This window comes from Schistocerca serialis, chromosome 8, assembly GCF_023864345.2.
Source record: "Schistocerca serialis cubense isolate TAMUIC-IGC-003099 chromosome 8, iqSchSeri2.2, whole genome shotgun sequence".
NCBI classification, from domain to species: domain Eukaryota; kingdom Metazoa; phylum Arthropoda; class Insecta; order Orthoptera; family Acrididae; genus Schistocerca; species Schistocerca serialis.
In genome coordinates this window covers 454,105,994-454,129,185 of record NC_064645.1, presented here as the reverse complement: position 1 = coordinate 454,129,185, position 23,192 = coordinate 454,105,994, and the positions used below count along the sequence as shown (strand labels likewise).

At 40.2% G+C, this 23,192-nt stretch overlaps 1 protein-coding gene across 1 annotated transcript in view; it reads left to right on the top strand.

The window, feature by feature from the left end:
- Positions 1-23,192, top strand: part of LOC126416733 (TBC1 domain family member 23) — a 229,456-nt gene that overhangs the window by 115,301 nt on the left and 90,963 nt on the right. The window contains exons 8-9 of the mRNA XM_050084556.1: positions 7,508-7,721; positions 11,359-11,509. Coding sequence (XP_049940513.1) covers positions 7,508-7,721; positions 11,359-11,509 — 365 coding nt within the window. The remainder of the gene's footprint in view (positions 1-7,507; positions 7,722-11,358; positions 11,510-23,192) is intronic.

Genomic DNA, 23,192 nt, shown 5'->3' with positions numbered 1-23,192 from the left:
CACCATAAATGAAATTATGCTTTACCTGGATCTTATTCACCACCACCACCACTTCCTTCAAAGTAGTCCCCTTGGGAGGGTATAAACTGCTCCCTGCGACTTTGCCATTAACTAAAAGCTCCCTGGGGTGCTTTTTTTGAGAGCCGGCTTATTAGCACTTGTAATTCTGCACGAATGTCCTCTATTGTGTGAAATTTTAAGCCTTTTAACTTGGGTTTTCATTCTGGGGAATAAAGAAAAGTCGTACGGTCCCAGGTTGGCTAAATAAGGTATATGAGGAACAACTGTGAGTTTGTTTTTTGCCGGAAACTCATGGATGATCAACTCATTGTGTACCCTCACATTGTCGTGATGGAGGAACCAATCACCTGTGTTCCAATTTTCCTGACATATTCTTCTTACGTTCTCCCTCGGGTGCCTCAGGACGTGTTGGTAGAACACTGCATTGGTGGACTGATGAGGAGGGATGAAGTCCTTATGAACAGTTCCTTTCATGTTGAAGAAACAGATGAGCTTGGATTTCCAGTTTCGGGATCAGTCCCTTAAGCCCAGCTTTCATCACCAGTATTAACTTGATAGCCTTTCTTGACGTTCTATGCAGTCTTGCACATGATGCTATTTTTGCTTGTCGCTGAGAATTAACTTAAAATGTAGACTGGCAATGGCAAGGAAAGCGTTTCTGAAGAAGAGAAATGTAAACACATCGAGTATAGACTTAAGTGTCAGGAAGTCATTTCTGAAAGTATTTGTATGGAGTGTAGCCATGTATGGAAGTGAAACATGGACGATAAATAGTTTGGACAAGAAGAGAATAGAAGCTTTTGAAATGTGGTGCTACAGAAGAATGCTGAAGATTAGATGGGTAGATCACATAACTAATGGGGAAGTATTAAATAGGATTGGGGAGAAGAGAAGTTTGTGGCACAACTTGACCAGAAGAAGGGATTGGTTGGTAGGACATGTTCTAAGGCATCAAGGGATCACCAATTTAGTATTTGAGGGCAGCGTGGAGGGTAAAAATCGTAGAGAGAGACCAAGAGATGAATACACTAAGCAGATTCCGAAGGATGTATGTTGCAGTAGGTACCGGGAGATGAAGAAGCTTGCACTGGATAGAGTAGCATGGAGAGCTGCATCAAACCAGTCTCAGGACTGAAGACCCAACAACAACAACAACAACAACAGCTGAGAATTTGCGGCGCAAACTTTGTGACAATCTGTCGCATGTGCAGTTCAGCACACAAAATCCTCTGACATATCCAGTAAGTCAGCCCCATGAAAGTGCATGTGTCCTAGACTGTCTGTCTGCGAACTTTTCAGCACCGCATTCTGAACAGCAGCAACATTTTCAGGAGTATTGCCAGATGGCGGGCATCCTAAATGGGCATCGTTGTCAAACTATGTTGTACAACCTTGAAAACATTTAAACCAGTCATAAGCTTGACTGTGGCCTATAGGTGTCTTCCCCAAATGCTCACTTTAACACGTTACACACTTCTGCAGTGGTTTTTGTGACTCTGAAACAAAGGTTTATGAACAATTGTTGCTCCCAGACACCCGTCGTCGTCAATGTCACAAGATACACAAGAAGTGACAATGAGAAATGTGCATAAATAGTAAATGCAAGCACCTAGCACAGAGTATCTTGGGGCATTGACTCACAAAACATATATGAACTACCATGTGGCAGTGTTTCATTGTACTACTTGATTTCATGAGCTACACATATGTTCTGCGAACTTTTGGGTATCACCTCTTATGTAAAAGCAGGTGGCAATAAATTCCTAGAGATGTATCTTGAAATTCAAAGGAACATTATCTAGTATGTAAGAGATTTCTTCTGATTTTTAAAATCCATGATGACATCAAAAGCTGTAAATTTTCCCAAGTGTTATACGGAGACAGACAAAGCCATAGGCAGATGAGAATTTGAGAAGTCTCATGATAAAGAAGTCACCTTTCCTGCAGTTGCTCTCTTTATGTTCTGAGGAACGTATTTGTTACTGTATAGTTTTTGGGTTAAAAACCAAATGATTAAGTAGTAGCTTTTAAATAATTTGGTGAGGTGACAAAAATGAAATAGGTCAGTAAATTTTTAGATTGGACGATTGTATACCAGTTTACAGCTTTCCTTTCTTTTCACTTAGTCATTTATCCTCAATTACTAATTAAGTTATGTTTACCATGTGGCTAGTTAGTTACACATTCCATGGATCATTTTGCATGATAGATTGTGATGATGTGGAACTAGTCATTTTACATTCACATTGAAAATTAATTTTGTACATATGGTTACATTCTGAACATTTTAAAGGATTCTCCCCCCCCCCCCCCCCCCAAAAAAAAAAAAAAAAGAAAAAAAAAAGATATGTAGATGTGAGTTAGTAATTCCTACCCACCACCTTCTAACATTACAGTGAACAGTAACAGAAATTATTCTACGGAAGAGGAAGAGTTGTCAAGGAGAAACTTTCTCAGTTATCAAATTTTACTTTACTGTCTGTCAGACATTTTATATCACTGGGTAACTGATCAAAAATATTTATTGCAGCATTGTGCACCCCTTTTGTGCTGAAGACAATCTTAACATGGAGTAATGGATGTCTTTTTCCTTCTGGTATTCTAATTGTGTACCTCTTTGTTCCTTTTGAACTGTAGTAGATTATTTACATGAAATCTTCATTAGAGAATAAATGTACTGTGAAGCAATAGTCATAATGCCCTACTCCTTAAACAGATGCCAACAAGATGGTCATGTGTGAGCACCACATATTATTCTCACACCACATTTCTGTGCAACGAAGACTTTGTCCTACAGATAAGTTACCCCAGAGCATTATTTCATATGACATTGTTGAATGAAAATATGCAAAATATGCCAACTTACTGATTTTTCCCTCCCCAAGATTTCCAATGATTCTAAGCACAAATGTGGCTGAACTAAGATGTTTCAGGCATTCCAAAATGTATTTTTTCCAGTTCAAATTCTAATCAATATGGGCACCATACAATTTGAAGTTTCCACCCTATTTATTATTTCCGCATCGTTTGTCACACTTATAATTGGTGTAGTACCTCTAGACATGCAGAACTGAATAGGTTGCACCTTCTTAAAATTGAGGGTGAGACCATTCTCAGAAAACCAGTCAGTGACACCTTTAAGAACTTAGTGTACTATTTCTTCTGTTCTTGTACATTTGATTGATTACAATACTAGTGTCATCTGCAAAAAGAACTAATTCTTCTTGTTGTATACTAGACAGAAGATTGTTTATGTGTAAGAGGACCTAGGGTTGAACCTGGGGGAATGCTGTACATGATATCTGCCCAATCAGAATTATGTCCCTGGACTATATTGCTTGTATTACTTAGTTCAACTTTCTGCATTCTTTTAGTTAGATATGACATTATCCATTGATTGGCTAAAATGTCAATTGATCTTGGAGAATACTGTGATTCACATAGTCATATGCCTTAGAGAGGTCACAGATAATACCAGTGGGCACTATTGTGTTATTTAATGCTTGTAAAATTAAAACCAAGGCATTTTTCATTGCTGCAGAATCTTCTCATGGAATTTCAATTACCAGCTTTATCCTCAGAGTGCAAAAATGTTTTGTTGTTGCCACCCTACATAGGGAGAAATGATCATCATCATAAAATAAAGGAAATCGGAGCTCGCACGGAAATATATAGTTGTTTATTTTTTCCATGCACTGTTCGAGATTGGAATAATAGAGAATTATTGTGAAGGTGGTTTGATGAACCCACTGCCAGGCACTTAAGTGTGATTTGCAGAGTATCCTTGTAGATGTGGAGACCAAGTCACTGAAAGACAAAAGTGCGGCATTGTTGATAGGCACACAAACAAGAGGTACAGAGCTCAGTTAGCTATCGCTAGCTATAGGATAAACATGCACACAAACACACATGACCACTCATATGCACATGCCTGTCTTCATACATTATGCTTAGTTGTTTGCAAGGTCTTCACTGGCTCACGGTGAGTGTACTGAGGTGGGGTGGGGTGAGGATGGAGAGAGGTGGGAGGCAGGTAGAGGGGGGCAGGAGGCAGACAGCTTGGCACTCAAGTTCATAGACTAGGGTGTGAGATAACAGCACAAAGCTAGCTGGTGTGTGTGTGTGTGTGTGTGTGTGTGTGTGTGTGTGTGTGTGTGTGGTGACCCCACATCAGCCAGCTGTGTTCTGTTATGTCACACCCTAGTCTATGAAACTGTGTGCCCAGCCTTCTTCCGCCTGCCACCTGTACCCTCTACCTGCACCCCTAGCTAACTAGCCCACAGACACCTTCTCACTCTTCCACGAGACTCTTCCCCCAACCCCTTCCTGCCTCTCACCTATCTCCATCCCTCCCCCACACTTCCACCCCACCCCACACTCCTACCTCACCCCATTACTCTCGCTGTGGACAAGTAAAGAGCTGTCAGTCTACTCAGCAAAATATAGGGAGACAGATGTGTGTGTGTGTGTGTGTGTGTGTGTGTGTGTGTGTGTGTGAGAGAGAGAGAGAGAGAGAGAGAGATATGGACAAGTGGCATACCTTTTGTTTGTGTGCCTATCAATAATGCAGTGCTTCTGCCTTTCGGTGAGATCATTTCCTTATTCCTAAATAATTTGTAATTTTCAGTCGGAACTTTCTGTACATCACTAACCTACTTACTGCATTTCCCACCAAACAGGTGTGTCTGTCAGCAGGACAACAAGGTTTGCATTCAGGATCTAAGATAAAATCAAAATAGTATCAACATTGTGAGAAGGAAAGTTGCTACTCACCATATAGCAGAGATCTCTCTCTCTCACACACACACACACACACACACACACACACACACACACACACACACACTCGCGCAAATCAACTCACACACACGACTGCAGTCTCAGGCAACTGAAACCACATTGTGAGCAGAAGCAACAGTGCATGATGGGAGTGGCCACTGGGTGGGGATAAGGAGGAGGCTGGGTCAGTGAGGGGGAGGGATAGTATGGTGGGGGTGGCGGACAGTGAAGTGTTGCAGGTTAGACGGAGGGCAGGGGAGAGGTGGGGAGGGGTGGGTAAGTAGTAGAGAGAAATGAAATAAGAAGACTGGGTGTGGTGCTGGAATAATGGCTGTGTGGTGCTGGAATGGGAACAGGGAAGGGGCTGGATGAGTGAGGACAGTGACTATCAAAGGTTGAGGCCAGGTTATAGGTACATACGATGTATTGCATGGAAATTTCCCACCTGCACAATTGAGGAAAGCTTGGTGTTGATAGGAAGGATCCATATGGCACAGGCTGTGAAGCACTCATTGAAATGAAAGATATCATGTATGGCAACGTGTTCAGCAACAGGGTGGTCCACTAGTTTCTTGGCCATTCATGTGGACAGGCAGCTTGTTGGTTGACATGCCTACATAGAATCCAGCACAGTGGTTGCAGCTTAGGTTGTAGATCACGTGAGTGTTTCACAGGTTGCGCTGTCTTCGGTGGGAGAGGTGATGCTAGTGACCAGACTGAAGTAGGTATGTATGGGACAGGTCTTGCATCTCGGTCTATTACAGGGGTATGAGCCATGAGGTAAGGGGTTGGGACCAGAGGTTGTGTAAGGATGGACGAGTATACTTTGTAGGTTCGGTGGACGGCAGAGTACCACTGTGGGAGGGGTGGGAAGAATAGTGGGCTGGACATTTTTCATTTCAGGGCTCGATGAGAGGTAATCGAAACCCTGGTGGAGAATGTAATTCAGTTGCTCCAGTCCTGGGTGGTACTGAGCTACAAGGGGACTGCTCCTATGTGGCCTCTCGGTGGGACTTTGGGAGGTGGTGGGAGACTGGAAAGATAAGGCGGGGGAGATTTGTTTTTGTGTGAGGTTGGAAGGATAATCGGGGTCAGTGAAGGCTTCAGTGAGACCTTCGGTATATTTCGAGAGGAACTGCTCATCACTGCAGATGCGACAACCACGGGTGGCTAAGCTGTAAGGAATTGACTTCTTGGTATGGGATGGAGGTATTGCTGTGGTTCGACAGCTGCCACCCATTCCATACCAAGAAGTCCCTTCCATACAGCCTAGCTACCCATGGTCCCTCGTTCAAAAGCAAATCTCCCCTGCCTTATCTTTCCTGTCTCCCACCATGTCCCAAATTCCCACCGTCCAGCCGCATAGGAGCATTCCCATTGTAACTCAGTACCACCCAGGACTGGAGCAACTAAATTACACTCTCTGCCAGGGTTTTGATTACCTCTCGTCATGCCCTGAAATGAGAAATGTCCGGACCACTATTCTTCCCACCACTCCCTCAGTGGTATTCCGCCATCCACCGAACCTGTACAGTGTACTCGTCCTTCCTTACACAGCCTTTGGTCTCAACCCCTTACCTCATGGCTCATACCCCTGTAATAGACCTAGATGCAAGACCTGTCCCATACATCCTCCCAACACCACCTACTCCAGTCAGGGCACTAACATCACCTATCCCATCCAAGGCAGGTCTACCTGTGAAATCAGTCGTGGTCTACAAGGTAAGCTGCAACCACTGTGCTGCATTCTATGTAGGCATGACCATCAACAAGCTGTCCATGTGCATGAATGGCCACTGACAAACTGTGGCCAAGAAACAAGTGGACCACCCTGTTGTTGAACACGCTGCCAAACATGATATCCTTCATTTCAATGACTGCTTCACAGTCTGTGCCATATGGATCCTTCCCACCAACACCAGCTTTTCTGAATTGCACAGGTGGGAACTTTCCTTGCAATACATCCTATGTTCCTGTAACCCTCCTGGCCTCAACCTTTTTTAGTCATTGTCCTCACCCATCCAACTCCTTCCCTGCTCCCATTCCAGCGCTATACAGCCATTGTTCCACCATCACACCCAGTCTTTTTATTTATTTCTCTTTATTTCTCTCTATTTCTCTTCTTTTCCACTACTTCCTCCCCCTCCCCTCCCTCCCTCCACACCTCTCCCCTGTCCTCCATCTAACCTGCAGCAATTCACTATCTGCCATCCCCACCATACTATCCCTCCCCCTCCCCGCCCCAGCCTCCTCCTTACCCCCAGCCAGTCGCAACTCCCATCATGCACTGCTGCTGCTGTTCACAGGTGGTTTCAATTGGCTGAGACTGCAGCCGTGTGTGTGTGTGTGTGTGTGTGCGCTTTAAGTGTGGTGAGTAGCAGCTTTCCTTCTCATAGTAATGTTTCATTCCTTCCTGGATTTTCTCTTGTTTAATAAAATCAAAATACTGTTACATAAAAATAATGGTAATCATTGGCCTTGTATGACTATGGGGCTTAATGCTCAGTCAATACCTTGGTTCCTTGGAGAACAGAGCTTTCACAACACTTATGTATTTACCTTGTAGCATATTACATTACTGTCATATTTCTGCTAAGTTTCAGATAAGGCATTCAGAAAATTTTATTGCTCATCATTCAGTCAAGCAGTTTATTGAAAGTGAATGGACCGGTTAACACAGATGAGTCAGTATATCTCTATTTTGCAGATGCTTCAAGAGCCAGCAGCATTTGCTACAGCTGTTCAGGGCTTGTTATCAGCACAACGCCAGGCACTAGCTGCTCGTTCAGCTGCTGGTGGTGAGCACCTTTGTTTCCTAGGCTCTGGCCGTGTCGAAGAAGACCAGTACACTCACATGGTTGTTGCTTCTTTCTTACAGAAGCACACCAGTTTTGTCAGCATGCTCACTGGAGGATACCAAGGTGATTATCAATATTAATTGCCTTTAATTTATTTTTAGTTTTAATGAGAAGCCACCACCATTTTTCATTTGTTGGTGTTATTTCAGCTCTTTGTAAGCATAATATATTGCACAGCTACAGCTACAGTTGATTTCTTTTTCACATACTAAGGTCACTTAATCTGCATGAGGCTTGTGCTGTGTTCCTTTATGTGCAGCTTCTATTTTGTGAGAAACATTTGGAATCCATCGTACTTCCAATTATGTTCAACAACAATAATCTGCCTTGTTCAGATAGAATTCTTGAACTATCTTGACCCTCAAGGACTTCATGATGCTGAGCCTAAACACATCTGAATTGTTCTGTTATGATTGAAAAATATTTTTACTTGGAATACATTTCCCAACTTGCACCTGATGCACATTTTTCAGCTTGAAGGGCATTCTTTGCTGAATTTGGTTGGTTGGATCAGAAGGAAACAATTGAAATAAAATCTTTAAATGGAACAGTTTGAAATGAACAGCTCTAACAATAAAAAAAGCAATGAGAGACTTACATAATTTTTAACTATAGTCCTATATTCCAGAGATTGTGTTCAAAGTAAAGGTTCCATAGATTTTGAATTGTGGTTGCATTATTGTCTCGGTGACTAGAGTGAAGTAATGGTTCTGGTCACTTTATAGTTGATGTTAGTACTGTAGTACAATAATCTTTCTTAATATTAAGTTATTTCACTGTATTGCACTTAAGTGAAATGTACTTTCCACATCCCAGAGATCTCTCTGTACAGGATCTGCGTAGTATATAGATCTAGAGGCATGGATAAAATTGTAGGTAAAGTATTGAAACAATGTAAACTCCAGGTTGAGAAGAAATCAACATTATAAGGAACAAGATTGCTTATCACTGTTGAGGTGACACTTTGTGTTGCAGACTGGCACAACAAAAAGACTGTTGCACATTTAACTTACAGCCAAAGCCTTTCTTGGAAAAGGAAACACACACACACACACACACACACACACACACACACACTCACACACACACATCCACACAAGCAAGCACACGTCACGCACATGACTGCCGTCTGTGGCAGCTCGGACAGGAATGCATTTCTAATTTAGAAGGACAATGTATGAAAGAACATCAGAGGGTAGATAGGAGATAAGAAAGATTGAATTTTCCAAGTTAGAGCTGTATTAAATGTTAAGCCAGCCAACCATAATGTAGTGTATTTTAAGAATCCAGATTGATGAAATAAACAGTATCTATCTATGGGTTAGTTCAGATGGATACTTCTGATGTGCAAAGACTGGTTTGACACGTTTTTAAGTGCTTGCCAGTTTAGAGTTTTGTTCATAGATGACAAAGATACATCTACATTTATATTCTGCAAACCACCATGAAGTGCATGACAGAGGGTACATCCCATTGTACCAGTTATTAGACATTTTTCCCAATCCATTCACATATGGACATGATTGTCTGAATGCCTCTGTGCATGCTGTAATTATTCACATCTTGTCCTCGTGATCCCTTTGTGAGTGATACATAGGGGGATGTAGTATATTCCTAGATTCATCATTTAAAGCTGGTTCTTAAAACTTTGTTGGTAGACTTTCTCTGTACAGTATCTTGAAGAGTCAACCATTTCAGTTTCATCAGCATCTCTCCTTCGGGTCAAACAAACCTCTGACAGTTTGTGCTGTATATTTTCAATATCCCCTGTTACTCCCATTTGGTACAGGTCCCACTCACTTGAGCAATATTCTAGAATGGGTCACATGAGTGATTTGTAAACAATTTCCTTTGTAGACTGATTGCACTTCACCAGTATTCTACCAATAAACAGAAGCTGATTCCAGCTGTGACTCATTTATATTGTAGTCAAAGGATGCTATGTTCTTTCGTTTTGTGAAGTACATACTTTTTCATTTCTGAACATTTAAAGCAAGTTGTCAGTCTTCACACCATTTTGAAATCTTACAAGATCTGACAGAATAATTGTGCAGCTTCTTTCAGACAGTCCTTGGTTATAGATAACTACATCATCTGCAAAATGTCTGAGATTGCTATGAATATTGCCAGCAAGGTCATTAATACACAACATGAACAGCAAGGTTTCCAACACACTTCCCAGGGACGCACACACTCGAAGTTACTTCTATATCTGACAATGACTCTCCATCCGAGGTTACGTGTTGCGTCCTCCCTACCAAAAGTCTTCAATTCAGTCACTGATTTTACATGATAATCCATATGATAGGAGTTTTGACAATAAGTATAGGGATGTTACTGAGTCAAATGCTTTTCAGAAATCAAGAAATACTGCGTCTACCTGACAGTCTTGATCCAAATCTTTCAGTATGTCGTGTGAGAAAAATGTGAGTTGGGCTTCACATGATCGATGTTTTTCAGAATCCATGCTGGTTGGCATTGGGGAGGTTGTTCTGTTCAAGATACCTCATTGTGTTTCAGCTCAGAGTACGTTATAAGATCCTACAACAAATCAGTGTCAAGGATACTAGATGGTAGTTTTGCAGATCACTTCTACTACCCTTCTTGTAGAAGGGTGTTACCTGTCCTTTTTTCCAAGAAGTGGGCACAGTTTCCTGTTTGAGGGATCTACGATAGATTATAGTTGGAAGAGGGCTAGAATCTGATAAGGATTTCATAGGGCCCTGGGACTTTGTTCAATTTCAACAAATTCAGCTTTTTCTCAACACCACTGACACAGCCTACTTATTTCATTCATCTTTTCAGTGGCATAAGGATTAAATTGGGGCAACTCTCCTGGGTTTCCCTTTGTAATGGGACATTTGAAAACAGAGTTAAGCAGTTCAGCTTCTGCTTTCCTACTCTCAATTTCAGTTTCTGTCTCATTCACTAGGGACTCAACTCTAACTTTGGTGCCATTAATAGCCTTTACATATGGGCAGAATTTCTTTGGGTTTTGTGAAAGATCATTTGACAATATTCTGCTATGGTAGTCACGGAAGGCTTCACATACTATCCCTCTTGACAGCTAAATGCATTTCATTCAGTGTGTGTGTCTATAGTCCTCAGTGAGTTATGACACTTGATTTTTTATCTAGTTTACTGAATGGATGTATCTTTCTGCTTGTTTTATTTATCTTTTTGTACTGGTAATTATTGTTGCCAAAACTGCCTCACGGTCACTGATACCATTTTCGATGTGGATGTCCTCAAAGAAGTCAGGTCTATTTGTTGCTGTTGGATGCAATGTATTTCCATCACGAGTGGCATTCGGAACTATCCGTTGTAGGTAGTTTTCAGAGAAGGCATTTAGTAATGTTCACAGGAATTTCTTATCACACCCACCTCTAACAAAACTGTTATTTTTCCAATTGTCTGGACAATGGGGAACTTACTTACAAGCGAACTGACATTTTGTCTAAAGTTTTCAGTTTCATCAGCTGATCAAGTTGGGTGGGTGATAGAAGGATCCAGTTATCATTTTATGCCCACCCCTGAGGTACATTTCGTATTTAAGATTGAAAAGTACAAACAGCAAATGATCTGCTGTGTTTTCTTGGTAATAGGCTTTTGATTTGCAAGTTGTTTGACTATGGCTTTTCAGAATATTCATTACTTGTGATTTGAACATTTTATTTAACCAGATAATTATTATTTCTAGCTGTCCACGAATTTCTGAGAGAAGACTTGAACCAGTATTTAGAAGATCACAATACAGAGAGCTGTCTTGTTTGCGCACCCAGCACAGAGAAGAAGGCATCTGAAACTGTTCGCCCAAATTCAAGTTCATCAGATCTCTTTGGCAAGATCAGGTATGTGCCAGTGCTCACTACAGATCTGCTTAAACAGCCTTTAATTTTGTTTGATTGTAGGTGTTGTGGTCTTCAGTCCAAACACTGCTTTACTGCAGCTTTCCACACTAGTGCATCTTGTGAACTACAGCAGCCAATGTCCTGTTTGATCTTGATTGCAATAGTCACCCCTTCCTCTCCCACTACAGTCCTCATCTCCCCTTTTCTCACTCCCTCCGCCATTGTCAAATTAACTATTCTTTGATGATATTTATGGAATATTCCATTGGTTCTTGGGGAAACATAGACATATTAACAATATTAATGTTCTACAATAATATTTATGTAATAATTCATTATGAATGTATGCTATTGTCAGATAACTTAATACTAAACAGGTAGTCCACTCAACTTCAGTGAGAGTTCATAGCTGTATAAAATTGTTTTTCAAAATTTGTGACATTTTACGATTATGTCTATGCAAAAACACAAGCATAATGTAATACCCATGGAAACTCTGAACAAATAAATCTTATATTACAGTATGTTCATGATTAAAAGTTTGAATGTATCAGCCAAATATGTTGTTTGTGTACATAATGGCACAGACAACTATGTTGTATGGAAAAACTGGTGAACGTGATGAACAGTCAGTAAAAAGGTGGCAGGAGGGGGGGGGGGGGGGGTGCAGGGGAGAGAGGAGTCTATGAAATGTGAGTGTGGAACAGTTATAACAAGCATATTATTTAATAATGAAAGAAATATTAACTGGCAGCTGCTGATTTAGTAAAGGTGAATAATGCAACTGTGTTAGGTCAGTATGGGCCAGATTTCAAGTAATGTTAATTTTCCGCCTTTGGTTCCTCTGTGTAGAACATCACATTTAATATCATATAAATGGCTTTTATTCATAGCATATTCAGCAAATGTGGAATATTATAGTCTTCAACTCCTTTCAGTCAGCCTAGTAGTTCTAGCCCTATCTCATCGACCTGCATATAATTTGCCACACAGATTGCAGGAAATTGTATAAATTCCACTCTGTTCTAAAGGAGGAATCTTATCTTTACTGTCAGAGTGTGGACAACAGTGTTCCTAGTTTTAAAAAGCTGGAGTATATTGCCTTGATTTTAGTTTCTAGGGAAGTATCCGTGAAGTTCTGCCTACATATAGCATGGGTCCCATTTGTTGTCAGTGCGGTTTAGTGCTGTTTGAGGAGGATAAAGAAGTGTGAACTTCATTTTATTGTGGTGTGAATTCAAATGTTGAAAAAAAAATTGTTTAATTGTCTGATGGTAAGTGTGCTCATGGACAGGTAGCACCAAATAATGAAATAATTTTTTTCATCATTTGCATTTACATCACAGTAAAATTAAATTCGCAGTGGTGTTGGAAGGAGACTCTTATCAGCTTTGTAGACCTCATGACTGACATTAGTAAGCAACAGCATTTACTTAAGTTATACGTGAAAGTAACTTCTACACACACAGTAATACCTGTCAGTTCCAGCATCCTGCAACAGACTTGCAGCCTCCCGCTCCATTGTGCACTGCCTGCTGTTTATGTCACAAACCGAACTAGATTTTGAAAATGAATTGAAAATAACTAAAGAAATAGTATACAGCAATGTTTATACTCCTACCCTGATTGAAAAGATAGGACAGATACTTCCAGGAAATATACTGCAGCTTTTTACATTAAGAATGTTGTTGCTAGAATGGAATTTACAAGATTTCCTGCAATCTGTATGGCAAATTATATGTAGGTCAATCAGGTAGCACCGGCCGCTGTGGGCAAGCGGTTCTAGGTGCTTCAGTCCGGAACCATGCTGCTGCTACAGTCGCAGGTTCGAATCCTGCCTTGGACATGGATGTGGGTGATGTCCTTAGGTTAGTTAGGTTTAAGTAGTTCTAAGTCTAGGGGACTGAGGAGCTCAGATGTTAAGTCCCATAGTGCCCAGAGCCATTTTAGTCAGGTAGGACTATAACTAACCATGAAAGGAGTTGGAGACTGTAAGATTTCATGTTTGTTGAATGCGCTACATTTGAATTTCATTTATTTGATATTAAGTATTATGATCTCCACACAGGAAATTGGAAAACTGACATTAATCAAAATTCTGGCTGTTAATAAACACCAGTCAAAGAATCCTGATCTAGTCGTTAATGGCCAATTATAGTTTCACTACACTCCTTTACTAAAGTAACGGCAGCCAGTTGATATAGTGCTCTCACCAGCAGATAATATGCATGTTATTCCCCCCCCCCTCCCCTTTTTTTTTTTACTGCCTGTTCATCACATTCACCAGTTTGTCCATATGACATAGTAGTCTGTGCCGTTAATCACTTGAACAACATATTTTGCATATAAATTCATACTTTTAATCTTTGAATACACTGTAATATAAGACTTATTTCTTCGGAGCCTTTTGGTATTACATTATGCTTGTGCTTTTGTATTGATGTAGTCTTAAAATGTCACATATCTTTGGAAAACAATCTTCATAAGGCCATGAATTCTCACTGAAGTTGTGTGGACTATCCATTTAGTATTAAGTTATCTGACAATGACCTAGGTTCATAACAAACTATTAAATAAATATCATTGTGGAACATTAATAATATGCATTCAAGTTTTTAATATTCATGTTAACAGAATCATCCGTTGTTTCTGTTGTTTGCAAAACATTGTAACTTCTTTGGTGACAATACTCAGTAAATGCCTGAAGATGGCATTGTAAGCTGGAAACCGGTTAACACAATAAAAGTAATATTGTAGAACAAAAGCAAACTGGTGTGTTTCATTTATTATTAATATTATTTGATGCCTCAGGCTATGCCCTATCAATACATCACATCTTTTCGTCAAGTTGTGCCATATACCTCTTTTCACCCTATTTCACTGTAGTACTTGCTGATTAGTTATTACTCCATCTCCCAGCTAATTTACAGCATTCTTCCGTAACTGCACATTTCAAAGTTTCTGTTACTCTTTTTATCTGCACTGTTTACCTCCATCTTTAACGTCCATATAAGTCTACAGTTCGTACAGATGCTCCCTGAAAGAACTTTTTCAGAAATATTTTCCTTGCTATTACCAGTCCGCATTTTACATCCTCTCTTGACATCTGATTTACTACTTTTAGTATCTCATTTCCTAATTGAATAACTGGTATGAAAAGTGCTGTCTGTGGTAGTGCTCGTGCATGCATGAGGTGCACTTGCTTGTGTGAATGTGTGTTTTCTTTACTGAAGAAGGCTTTGGCTGACAGCTGTAGTGTGTAACAGTGTAACAGTCTTTTCATTGTGCCCATCTTCAACTCAACAGGTTATCTTTACAGTGAGTAACCATTCATCTATCCTTTTCCTAATATTGTTAATATAATGGTAGGTTTCCTGTGCCATATTTGCCATTTTATTACATGTCATTCATTCTGCATTGCACATTTCTGTAAGTCATGTGCTACTTATTTTCAATGTTCTTTCAGTCTGTATAATTTGTCTGTGCTACTGATTGGTTATGTGCCACTGTACTGGTTTATTGGTTATGTGTCACTGTACTGATTTAGTTTTCCTTTATTGTAGGAAGGAGAAGTGGTTGCATACTAGGTGGGGCAGTGAGCACTATAAAGTAGCAGTCAGCATTGATAAGACCCTTCCTCTTGCACAGTATGAGGAAATGTGAATGCATTCCCAGTCATTTGTGTTACTATTTCCAGGAAAAGAATTATTGTGAAAACTTATTTTTTATTTGAATGATTGGTTTGTGTAGGGTTCTAGCAGTTTCTTGGAGTGGGGTCTACTATTCTTAAAAATAACATTACTTGTATGATGAAGTAGATTCTTCACACTTTGAGGCCCAGCCACTTTAAAGAGTGTTGTGGCTCTAAAAAGTGACTGTTACTTAAAATGTTTGTCGCTCATTTAGGAAATTTTCTCATGTTTAAAAGAAACAGTCAAATATTTGTGACAATCAAGATTATAAATTTTATTAATGCTCGTTTGTAGAAACAATCTGCCTATTTCCTTGCCTCCCATAGCTTAGGTGAAACTGTCGTCCCAGATGTCATCACCACTGATGATAATGATTAAAAATAGTAATACCACATATGACTAGCTTAGATAGTAAGCAAAGAAGTGAGTGAAGATAAAATGTAGTGCAAACAGTTTTTTTTTATTTATTTTATTTGTCCTTGTAATGTCCGAATGTAGATAATCAATAAATGTAATAAGTTTAGAACAGGTATAATGGTAACTCTTTTAGGCAGGTACTTTGTATGAGGCATAGTCAACCTTTTCCAGCTACCACCCTCTTTTGTATCTCTGTCAGCAGTAAAATTTTCTAACTATCCACCTCTTCAACAGTAATGGTGATTTATAAACAAGGGAAGCAACTTTACTTTGTAAAATTTATAACGAAGAGTTACAGCAAGTTAAAGCATATAATAATAATTACTTACCAAATACTGCGTGAAGAGTTTGACAGAGCGCTGAAAGACCTAAGTCGAAACAAGGCCCCGGGAGTAGACAACATTCCATTAGAACTACTGATGGCCTTGGGAGAGCCAGTCCTGACAAAACTCTTACCATCTGGTGAGCAAGATATATGAGACAGGCGAAATACCCTCAGACTTAAGAAGAATATAATAATTCCAATCCCAAAGAAAGCAGGTGTTGACAGATGTGAAAATTACTGAACTATCAGTATAATAAGTCACAGCTGCAAAATACTAACACAAATTCTTTACAGATGAATGGAAAAACTGGTAGACGCCGACCTTGGGGAAGATCAGTATGGATTCCGTAGAAATATTGGAACATGTGAGGCAAAACTGACCTTACGACTTATCTTAGAAGAAAGATTAAGGAAAGGCAAACCTACGTTTCTAGCATTTGTAGACTTAGAGAAAGCTTTTGACATTGTTGACTGGAACTCTCTCTTTAAAATTCTAAAGGTGGTAGGGGTAAAATACAGGGAGCGAAAGGCTATTTACAATTTGTACAGAAACCAGATGGCAGTTATAATAGTCGAGGGTCATGAAAGGGAAGCAGTGGTTGGGAAAGGAGTCAGACAGGGTTGTAGCCTCTCCTTGATGCTATTCAGTCTGTATATTGAGCAAGCAGTAAAGGAAACAAAAGAAAAATTCAGAGTAGGTATTAAAATCCATGGATAAGAAATAAAAACTTTGAGGTTCGCCAATGACATTGTAATTCTGTCAGAGACAGCAAAGGAATTGGAAGAGCAGTTGAACGGAATGGACAGTGTCTTGAAAGGAGGATATAAGATGAACATCAACAAAAGCAAAACGAGGATAATGGAATGTAGTCGAATTAAGTCGGGTAATGGTGAGGGAATTAGATTAGGAAATGAGACACTCAAAGTAGTAAATGAGTTTTGCTATTTGGGGAGCAAAATAACTGATGATGGTTGAAGTAGAGAAGATATAAAATGTAGACTGGCAATGGCAAGGAAAGCGTTTCTGAAGAAGAGAAATTTGTTAACATCCAGTATTGATTTAAGTGTCAGGAAGTCGTTTCTGAAAGTATTTGTATGGAGTGTAGCTGTGTATGGAAGTGAAATGTGGACAATAAATAGTTTGGACAAGAAGAAAATAGAAGCTTTCGAAATGTGGTGCTACAGAAGAATGATGAAGATTAGATGGGTAGATCACATAACTAATTAGGAGGTATTGAATAGAATTGGGGAGAAGAGGAGTTTGTGGCACAACTTGACGAGAAGAAGGGACTGGTTTGTAGGACATGTTCTGAGGCATCAAGGGATCACAAATTTAGCATTGTAGGGCAGTGCGGAGGGTAAAAATCGTAGAGGGAGACCACGAGATGAATACACTAAGCAGATTCAGAAGGATGTAGGTTGCAGTAGGTACTGGGAGATGAAGAAACTTGCACAAGATAGGGTAGCATGGAGAGCTGCATCAAACCAGTCTCAGGACTGAAGACCACAACAACAACCGCCAAATACTGTGTCAAAATTTTATTAGAACTTAATGAAAATGTTTTTAAAGTTCGTACTGCTTACCACCCACCACGGAAGTTGGAATGCTCATTTGTGGTCAGTAGAGACCAGGCTGACTACCACTGCTTTACATCAGTGAAATAGTTTGTAATTTTAGTCAGAATATGTGTCGTCTTACTTTCAAGGTAATCATATACTCAGATAAATGTACTACATCTTTGTCCCATACTTATCAGGTTGTTTTCTTTAACATACGAAACCTCAAATCGCTGCACGTCATTATTAGTTGTGAGGTTTTCAGGTAGGGAAAATTAATTTTAAAATTTTTCTAATAAACGATCAAAAAAGATCTGCATGAAATCATGCTGAGATTGACTTCTAGAAGCATAGGTTGAGATGTTATCTGAATACAAATTTGACAATATGATCTTGAGCCAATTGTTGCTCATTATGTATCTTGAGAATGGGGTTAAGATGAAACTATTGACTCATAATCTTTCGATTTTGGCTTTTTCATTAGACATTTTAAGTATAATTTTGCTAAAAAGCAACTACATTTAGCGCAGCTTCCTGTCTCTGGTTCATCATATAAAGTAACTTTGGATATTGGTTTGTTTCTGATTTTGTGTGTCTAGTTATAGAATGAAAAAAAAATGAAAAAAATATATATATCCAGCAGAATGAAACTCCCATTAGCTGCTGCTTTTATGCCATGACTTTCTAAAAACTCTCCCACAGTAGGCTACTGGTCAGTGAATATCCAGCCTAACTCTATATCAGTCGACTTTGTGAGGTACAAATACTCTTAGATGATATTTGATAGAACACAGTTCTTTTTACATAACTATATACAGCACGGTACTCTCTATGTCACAGTCTAGGTGCAGGCTGGTGTTCTTACCTCATATAGTCTGCCATAATATCTGGCAAATACGTGTTCCAATGTTGCTGTTTCTCCAGTGTGGAATGTGTGACACTGAGGTTGCCACACCATTCTCCCAAATGGGGAAAGAAACAATATCGAGCAGTTTAAGTAGTGGTCCATGGGTTCAGTTGGAATCACATTAGTCGTATGTATCATGTGATCCTTATTCTCTTGATATCTGGCAGTGTGCGTGTGGGTATGGTGGCCACTGTCTGAACTTTTTGGTGGTTGGGGAGGCATATGGGCTCATGTGGTTGTGGCTGGCAGTTCAGCAGCATCTTCTGTGTGCAGGCATGCTGTTTACTTCGATCACTACTTGCTTTTCCCTTTTACCTGTAGAGTCAGCATCCGGTCAGCCCATTCTAAGACTGGGTAGGGCCTTGGTAAGGCAGTTTACAAATCTTTACATAACGAGTCTTGGCACAGAAAGATGTTTTTAATCATTGACACGTCAGAGAAAATGTGGTTTGTTTGTTGTGGCACAGGGACAGGCAGTCTTTGCAACTCTTCCATCTACTTCCAGAGGTCCGTTAGGAATCCCGCTGTTGTGCAGATGGATGTGGAACACTGGAAAAAGAACTCATCTGACCACTTCAGCGGCTTGCTGTATGTGAGCACTGCCACAGACACGCGCACTGCGCAATCAGAGCACTGGTAGAGTGAGTGTGTCCACCCGAGAGCGTATTGTGTGGCATGTTTACGGAACACTTTGCCTATAGTTGGTGACCTTGGTCAAGTGTCACCAGTTCTGGGCGGCAGAAATGCACATTTGGTAGGATTCAGTATTCTGTAGCTGGCAAAGCAATGGAAAACTTGGAGATAATGTTAGTATTCATGCGGCACTGATGATGCCACCAGCGCATTGTCAATGAAGGCAAAACAGAAGTCTGTCCCTTAGCACTTGTCAATAAACCCTTGGATATCTGTTCAATATTGCACAGCCTGTAGACATCAAGGGGAATTCAGACAATCCAAACTGTGTGCGATAGCTGTTTGATGAATACCTTTTGGAGCAAGTGGAATCTCATTGTAGGTCTTGACAAGCTCCATTGTGGAAAGAACCATTTAGCCAGGGAGATGGTACATGAATCTCCTATGTGCCATACTGGGTAGCATTTGGGAATTGTCCAACCATTCCATATTCTGCAATCACTGTTCAGATCAACCAACTGCCTTCTTTACTGCCAAAATCATCAGCAAAGAGCATGTGTCTTCCAAAGGCTGTGGTGTTCCTTTCTGGACTATTGCCCCAAATTCCATCTTGGCAATCCAAAGTTTGTTGGGAACTAGACACAGTAGTCAAGAGAAGACAGGGAGGCCGGCTGTCGTCAGTATACGGTGCACTCTTTAGTGGTGTGGGGCAGTTCCGCAACTCAGCTGGACACACTATCATGGAAAATGCTGTCAAGAGTTGCAAGTGTGAAGGTGGTCCTGTGATGAAATCCACAGTTGGATCACTCAACAAAGTTAATGGGCCCTTGTTCTTACTGAAGTTCTTCCGTTAAGAGACAACTATGCCACACAACATGTATGAGGCCAAAGGAGGACAGAAAATCGAGCCAGTAATTGGGTGGATGATAGTAGTGAAGATAAAGTGCCATTCGAAAGCCTTCCACAAGCCAAGGTACAGATTTTCTGTCACCCAGCTGTAGTTTGCTGTGAGAGAACTGTTGCTGCAATAAGATCATAGTTGATGCATGCTCTGTGCTGCCACAGGACTGCTTGTGGGAATACACAAATGTCTGAGCCTCTGTGAACTAAAAACTGCAACGTGGTGGCCTTATCTGCCACCAAAGGGAGGCACAGTTGTTGGCCTACTTGCTATCACTGGTGGGCTTGCCCTCCTGCCACGAGGGACTGCCACTCAAGTTTCTAGCCAGGAGCACGGAATCTGCATCGACATGCTGTATCTATGAAATGTGTATTGGCAATATCCTCTTGGTGCAGTTGTTCTTCCTCTCGGAAGAATTCTTATTGCTTGTACAACAGCTGTTGCTGCTTTCATTGCTGATTACTCTAAAGCTGTCACTGACAATGTAACTGTTACAGACATACCTGTAGCTGCTTCAGATTCTGTCCAGTGATGGTGAGCCATTGAAGTTCATGCCTCTTGGATTAGCAATGTTCACGTCTTGTGGATTGTCAAACTTGGGCCAGGTGGATTGCCAGTGCTTGTGTCTCATGGATTTTCTGTTTCATATACTCGTGATGCTTCCATTATCATGTTGGGGTCAGTACGTATTGGGTACTAATCAATTTAGACGATTTTTCATAGCATACAGCTTTATTTGCATTACTATAAGCAGTGTAGCACTTATTACTCCCGTCTGACCAGGTCACCATCATAAATGCAAACTGACATTCTTACAGCAGGTAGTGAGGCATATTGTCTGGTAAAGATCTACCTCGATGCTGTAAGTTTCCCAGCACATATTATATGATAAACTGTGTGGTGGTGAAGCTGCCACAATTTCTTTTGAGATGTGCACTGTTTCACTTTTGGAGGTGCAGACGACTGTGTTGTGGTTGGATGAAATCTGTCAGGACCACTGTGAGGTTGTCATCAGATTCCTCTGTAGAAAAGGCGAGACAGATACAAAGGAAGCAAAATAAAACTGTAACATTCACAGGAGTACCAGTAAGACCAGTAGCACTTGCAAAATGAGCTAATGAACAGGTTACCTGAATATGAATCTTACATTTACACACTACTTCCTCCGATCCAGATTCATTCAGTTCTTCCTCTGTAGCATCCAAAATTTTGTACTCATTCAAGAAACATCACCTACTGTGAGAAGAATTAAAAGACACATTGAAAACTAGTAAATAGACCTATGAATCTCATGGCTACACAAGTGTACTCTAGTGGTGTCATTTGCTGAGCATTCGGTATTGATTCCCAGAAATCGTACTTCATAGTCCACCATGCTTGCCAGTAAGTGATGCTGTGTTACGCAACAGTGAAAGGAAGAGAGAAAGCTGTGTCTCTGTAGCATATCTGTCTGTACTGCTAGAGGATGTGTCTAAAGCCACCTGTTGTGGCTGCAGCCGTTCTATGTAAGTCTAACATAAGATTGCTTCATTCACTCCTATTTGCTTTGGGCTACTGATCAGGGTGCCACTAATATGCATTAGCATACAATAGCATTTCTTCAGTGGTGATATTGAAATAATGTATTCAACACAAATGTTTTGACACTTGCTATTTATTGTAACAAATCTGCAACTGCACTTCTAAATTTGTGTCCACTTTTCAAGACCGATATTGAACAAGTGAGAGACAGACTTCTTCTTTTCGCTCGTTTTTCATCTTTCACAAGGGACAACTAGAGCAACTTTTCATCAGAGATATATTTTGCTCTAGTGAGCGCTTAATCGATTAAAAATAATAATCATGTAAAACAAAAAATGAAAATATGCTTCAACAGTAAATAAATCCTTAACAACTGAGTTTGACATCTAGTGGCTCTCTCATTTCACACCTCCCCTGCTTGACACAACAGAATTCATATCTTTTGTAACTGAGTTGATGCTCACTTGTGCAAAATGTGTATCTGATGTCAAGTTGTTTTCAATTATACAATGTAGGCTTTGACAGCTAGTATTTGTGATATTGCTGGTATTTAATTTATGCCCATAAGACTGTGGCTCGAGGCATAATTCCTGCCTAGTGTTTTGTCTTCCACTTCTGGTGACTTCATCAGATATTTTAATGACTCGGAACACTGTTACACACTCACCAAAAAACGTTCAGCAAGCCAAAATGGTTATAAGTATTCACACAACAGTTGGTTTGGGCTGTCATCAGACCTCTACCTAAGATTGTGAAGTTGCGCCAACATATGCTGTGGCACTTGTGAAGGTGAAGAGTTGTGCTCCTTGTTTTATTTAGCAATAGGGCCCACAACTTCTCTAATTTAAATCCTTCTTTTCTACTGATATTTTAAAAAATTTCTATGGCTTCTCTGTACATCATAGCGTAGGAACTATTAGATCTTGCTAAAACCCCAGTGTCGCAAAAATGAATTTGCTGGTTTCCTGGTCCTAGTGCATGATCTGCTATTGCAGAGTTTTTTCAACAATTGCTCTTGTGTTCCTTGAGGCAGGTATTTAATGCTCTTGTTTTGTAGTTCCTGTGTGCACTTGGCTGCAACTGCATGGGATTTTATACACTCCTGCTGTGACAAGCAGTGGGGGTCAGTCTTTTGCAGTATTCAAGTATTTGCGCACGGTCCTGTTGGTTTAAACACTGTATCAATACCAAGTTTTCTGAGTACTTTGCTGGAGCGATCTGTAATAGTTTTTAGAAATGGAACGAAAATTTTCCCTTTAGTTGGTTCTTTTTCATTAGAAGATCTAGAACTTTTGGGGTCTAGCAACCTATTTATCTCTTTGTCATTGTAGCTGTTTCTTCTAAAGCCATTCTTAAATGTTAGAGCTCATCCTCCAAGTGCTGTGATTCACAGATTCTTTTAGTCTGGTTTGCTAATAGTTTGGTCACTCCTCTTTTCAGATTAGGATGGTGACTAAAATTTTTGTGGAATTTGAGGAGATGGGACCTGGATAAACTGAAAGAACCAGAGGTTGTAGAGAGCTTCAGGGAAAGTATTAGGGAACGATTGACAAGAATGGGGGAAAGAAATACAGTAGAAGAAGAATGGACAGCTTTGAGAGATAATATAGTGAAGGCAGCAGAGGATCAAGTAGGTAAAAAGACGAGGGCTAATAGAAATCCTTGGGTAACAGTAGAGATGTTGAATTTAATTGATGAAAGGAGAAAATCTAAAAATGCAGTAAATGGAG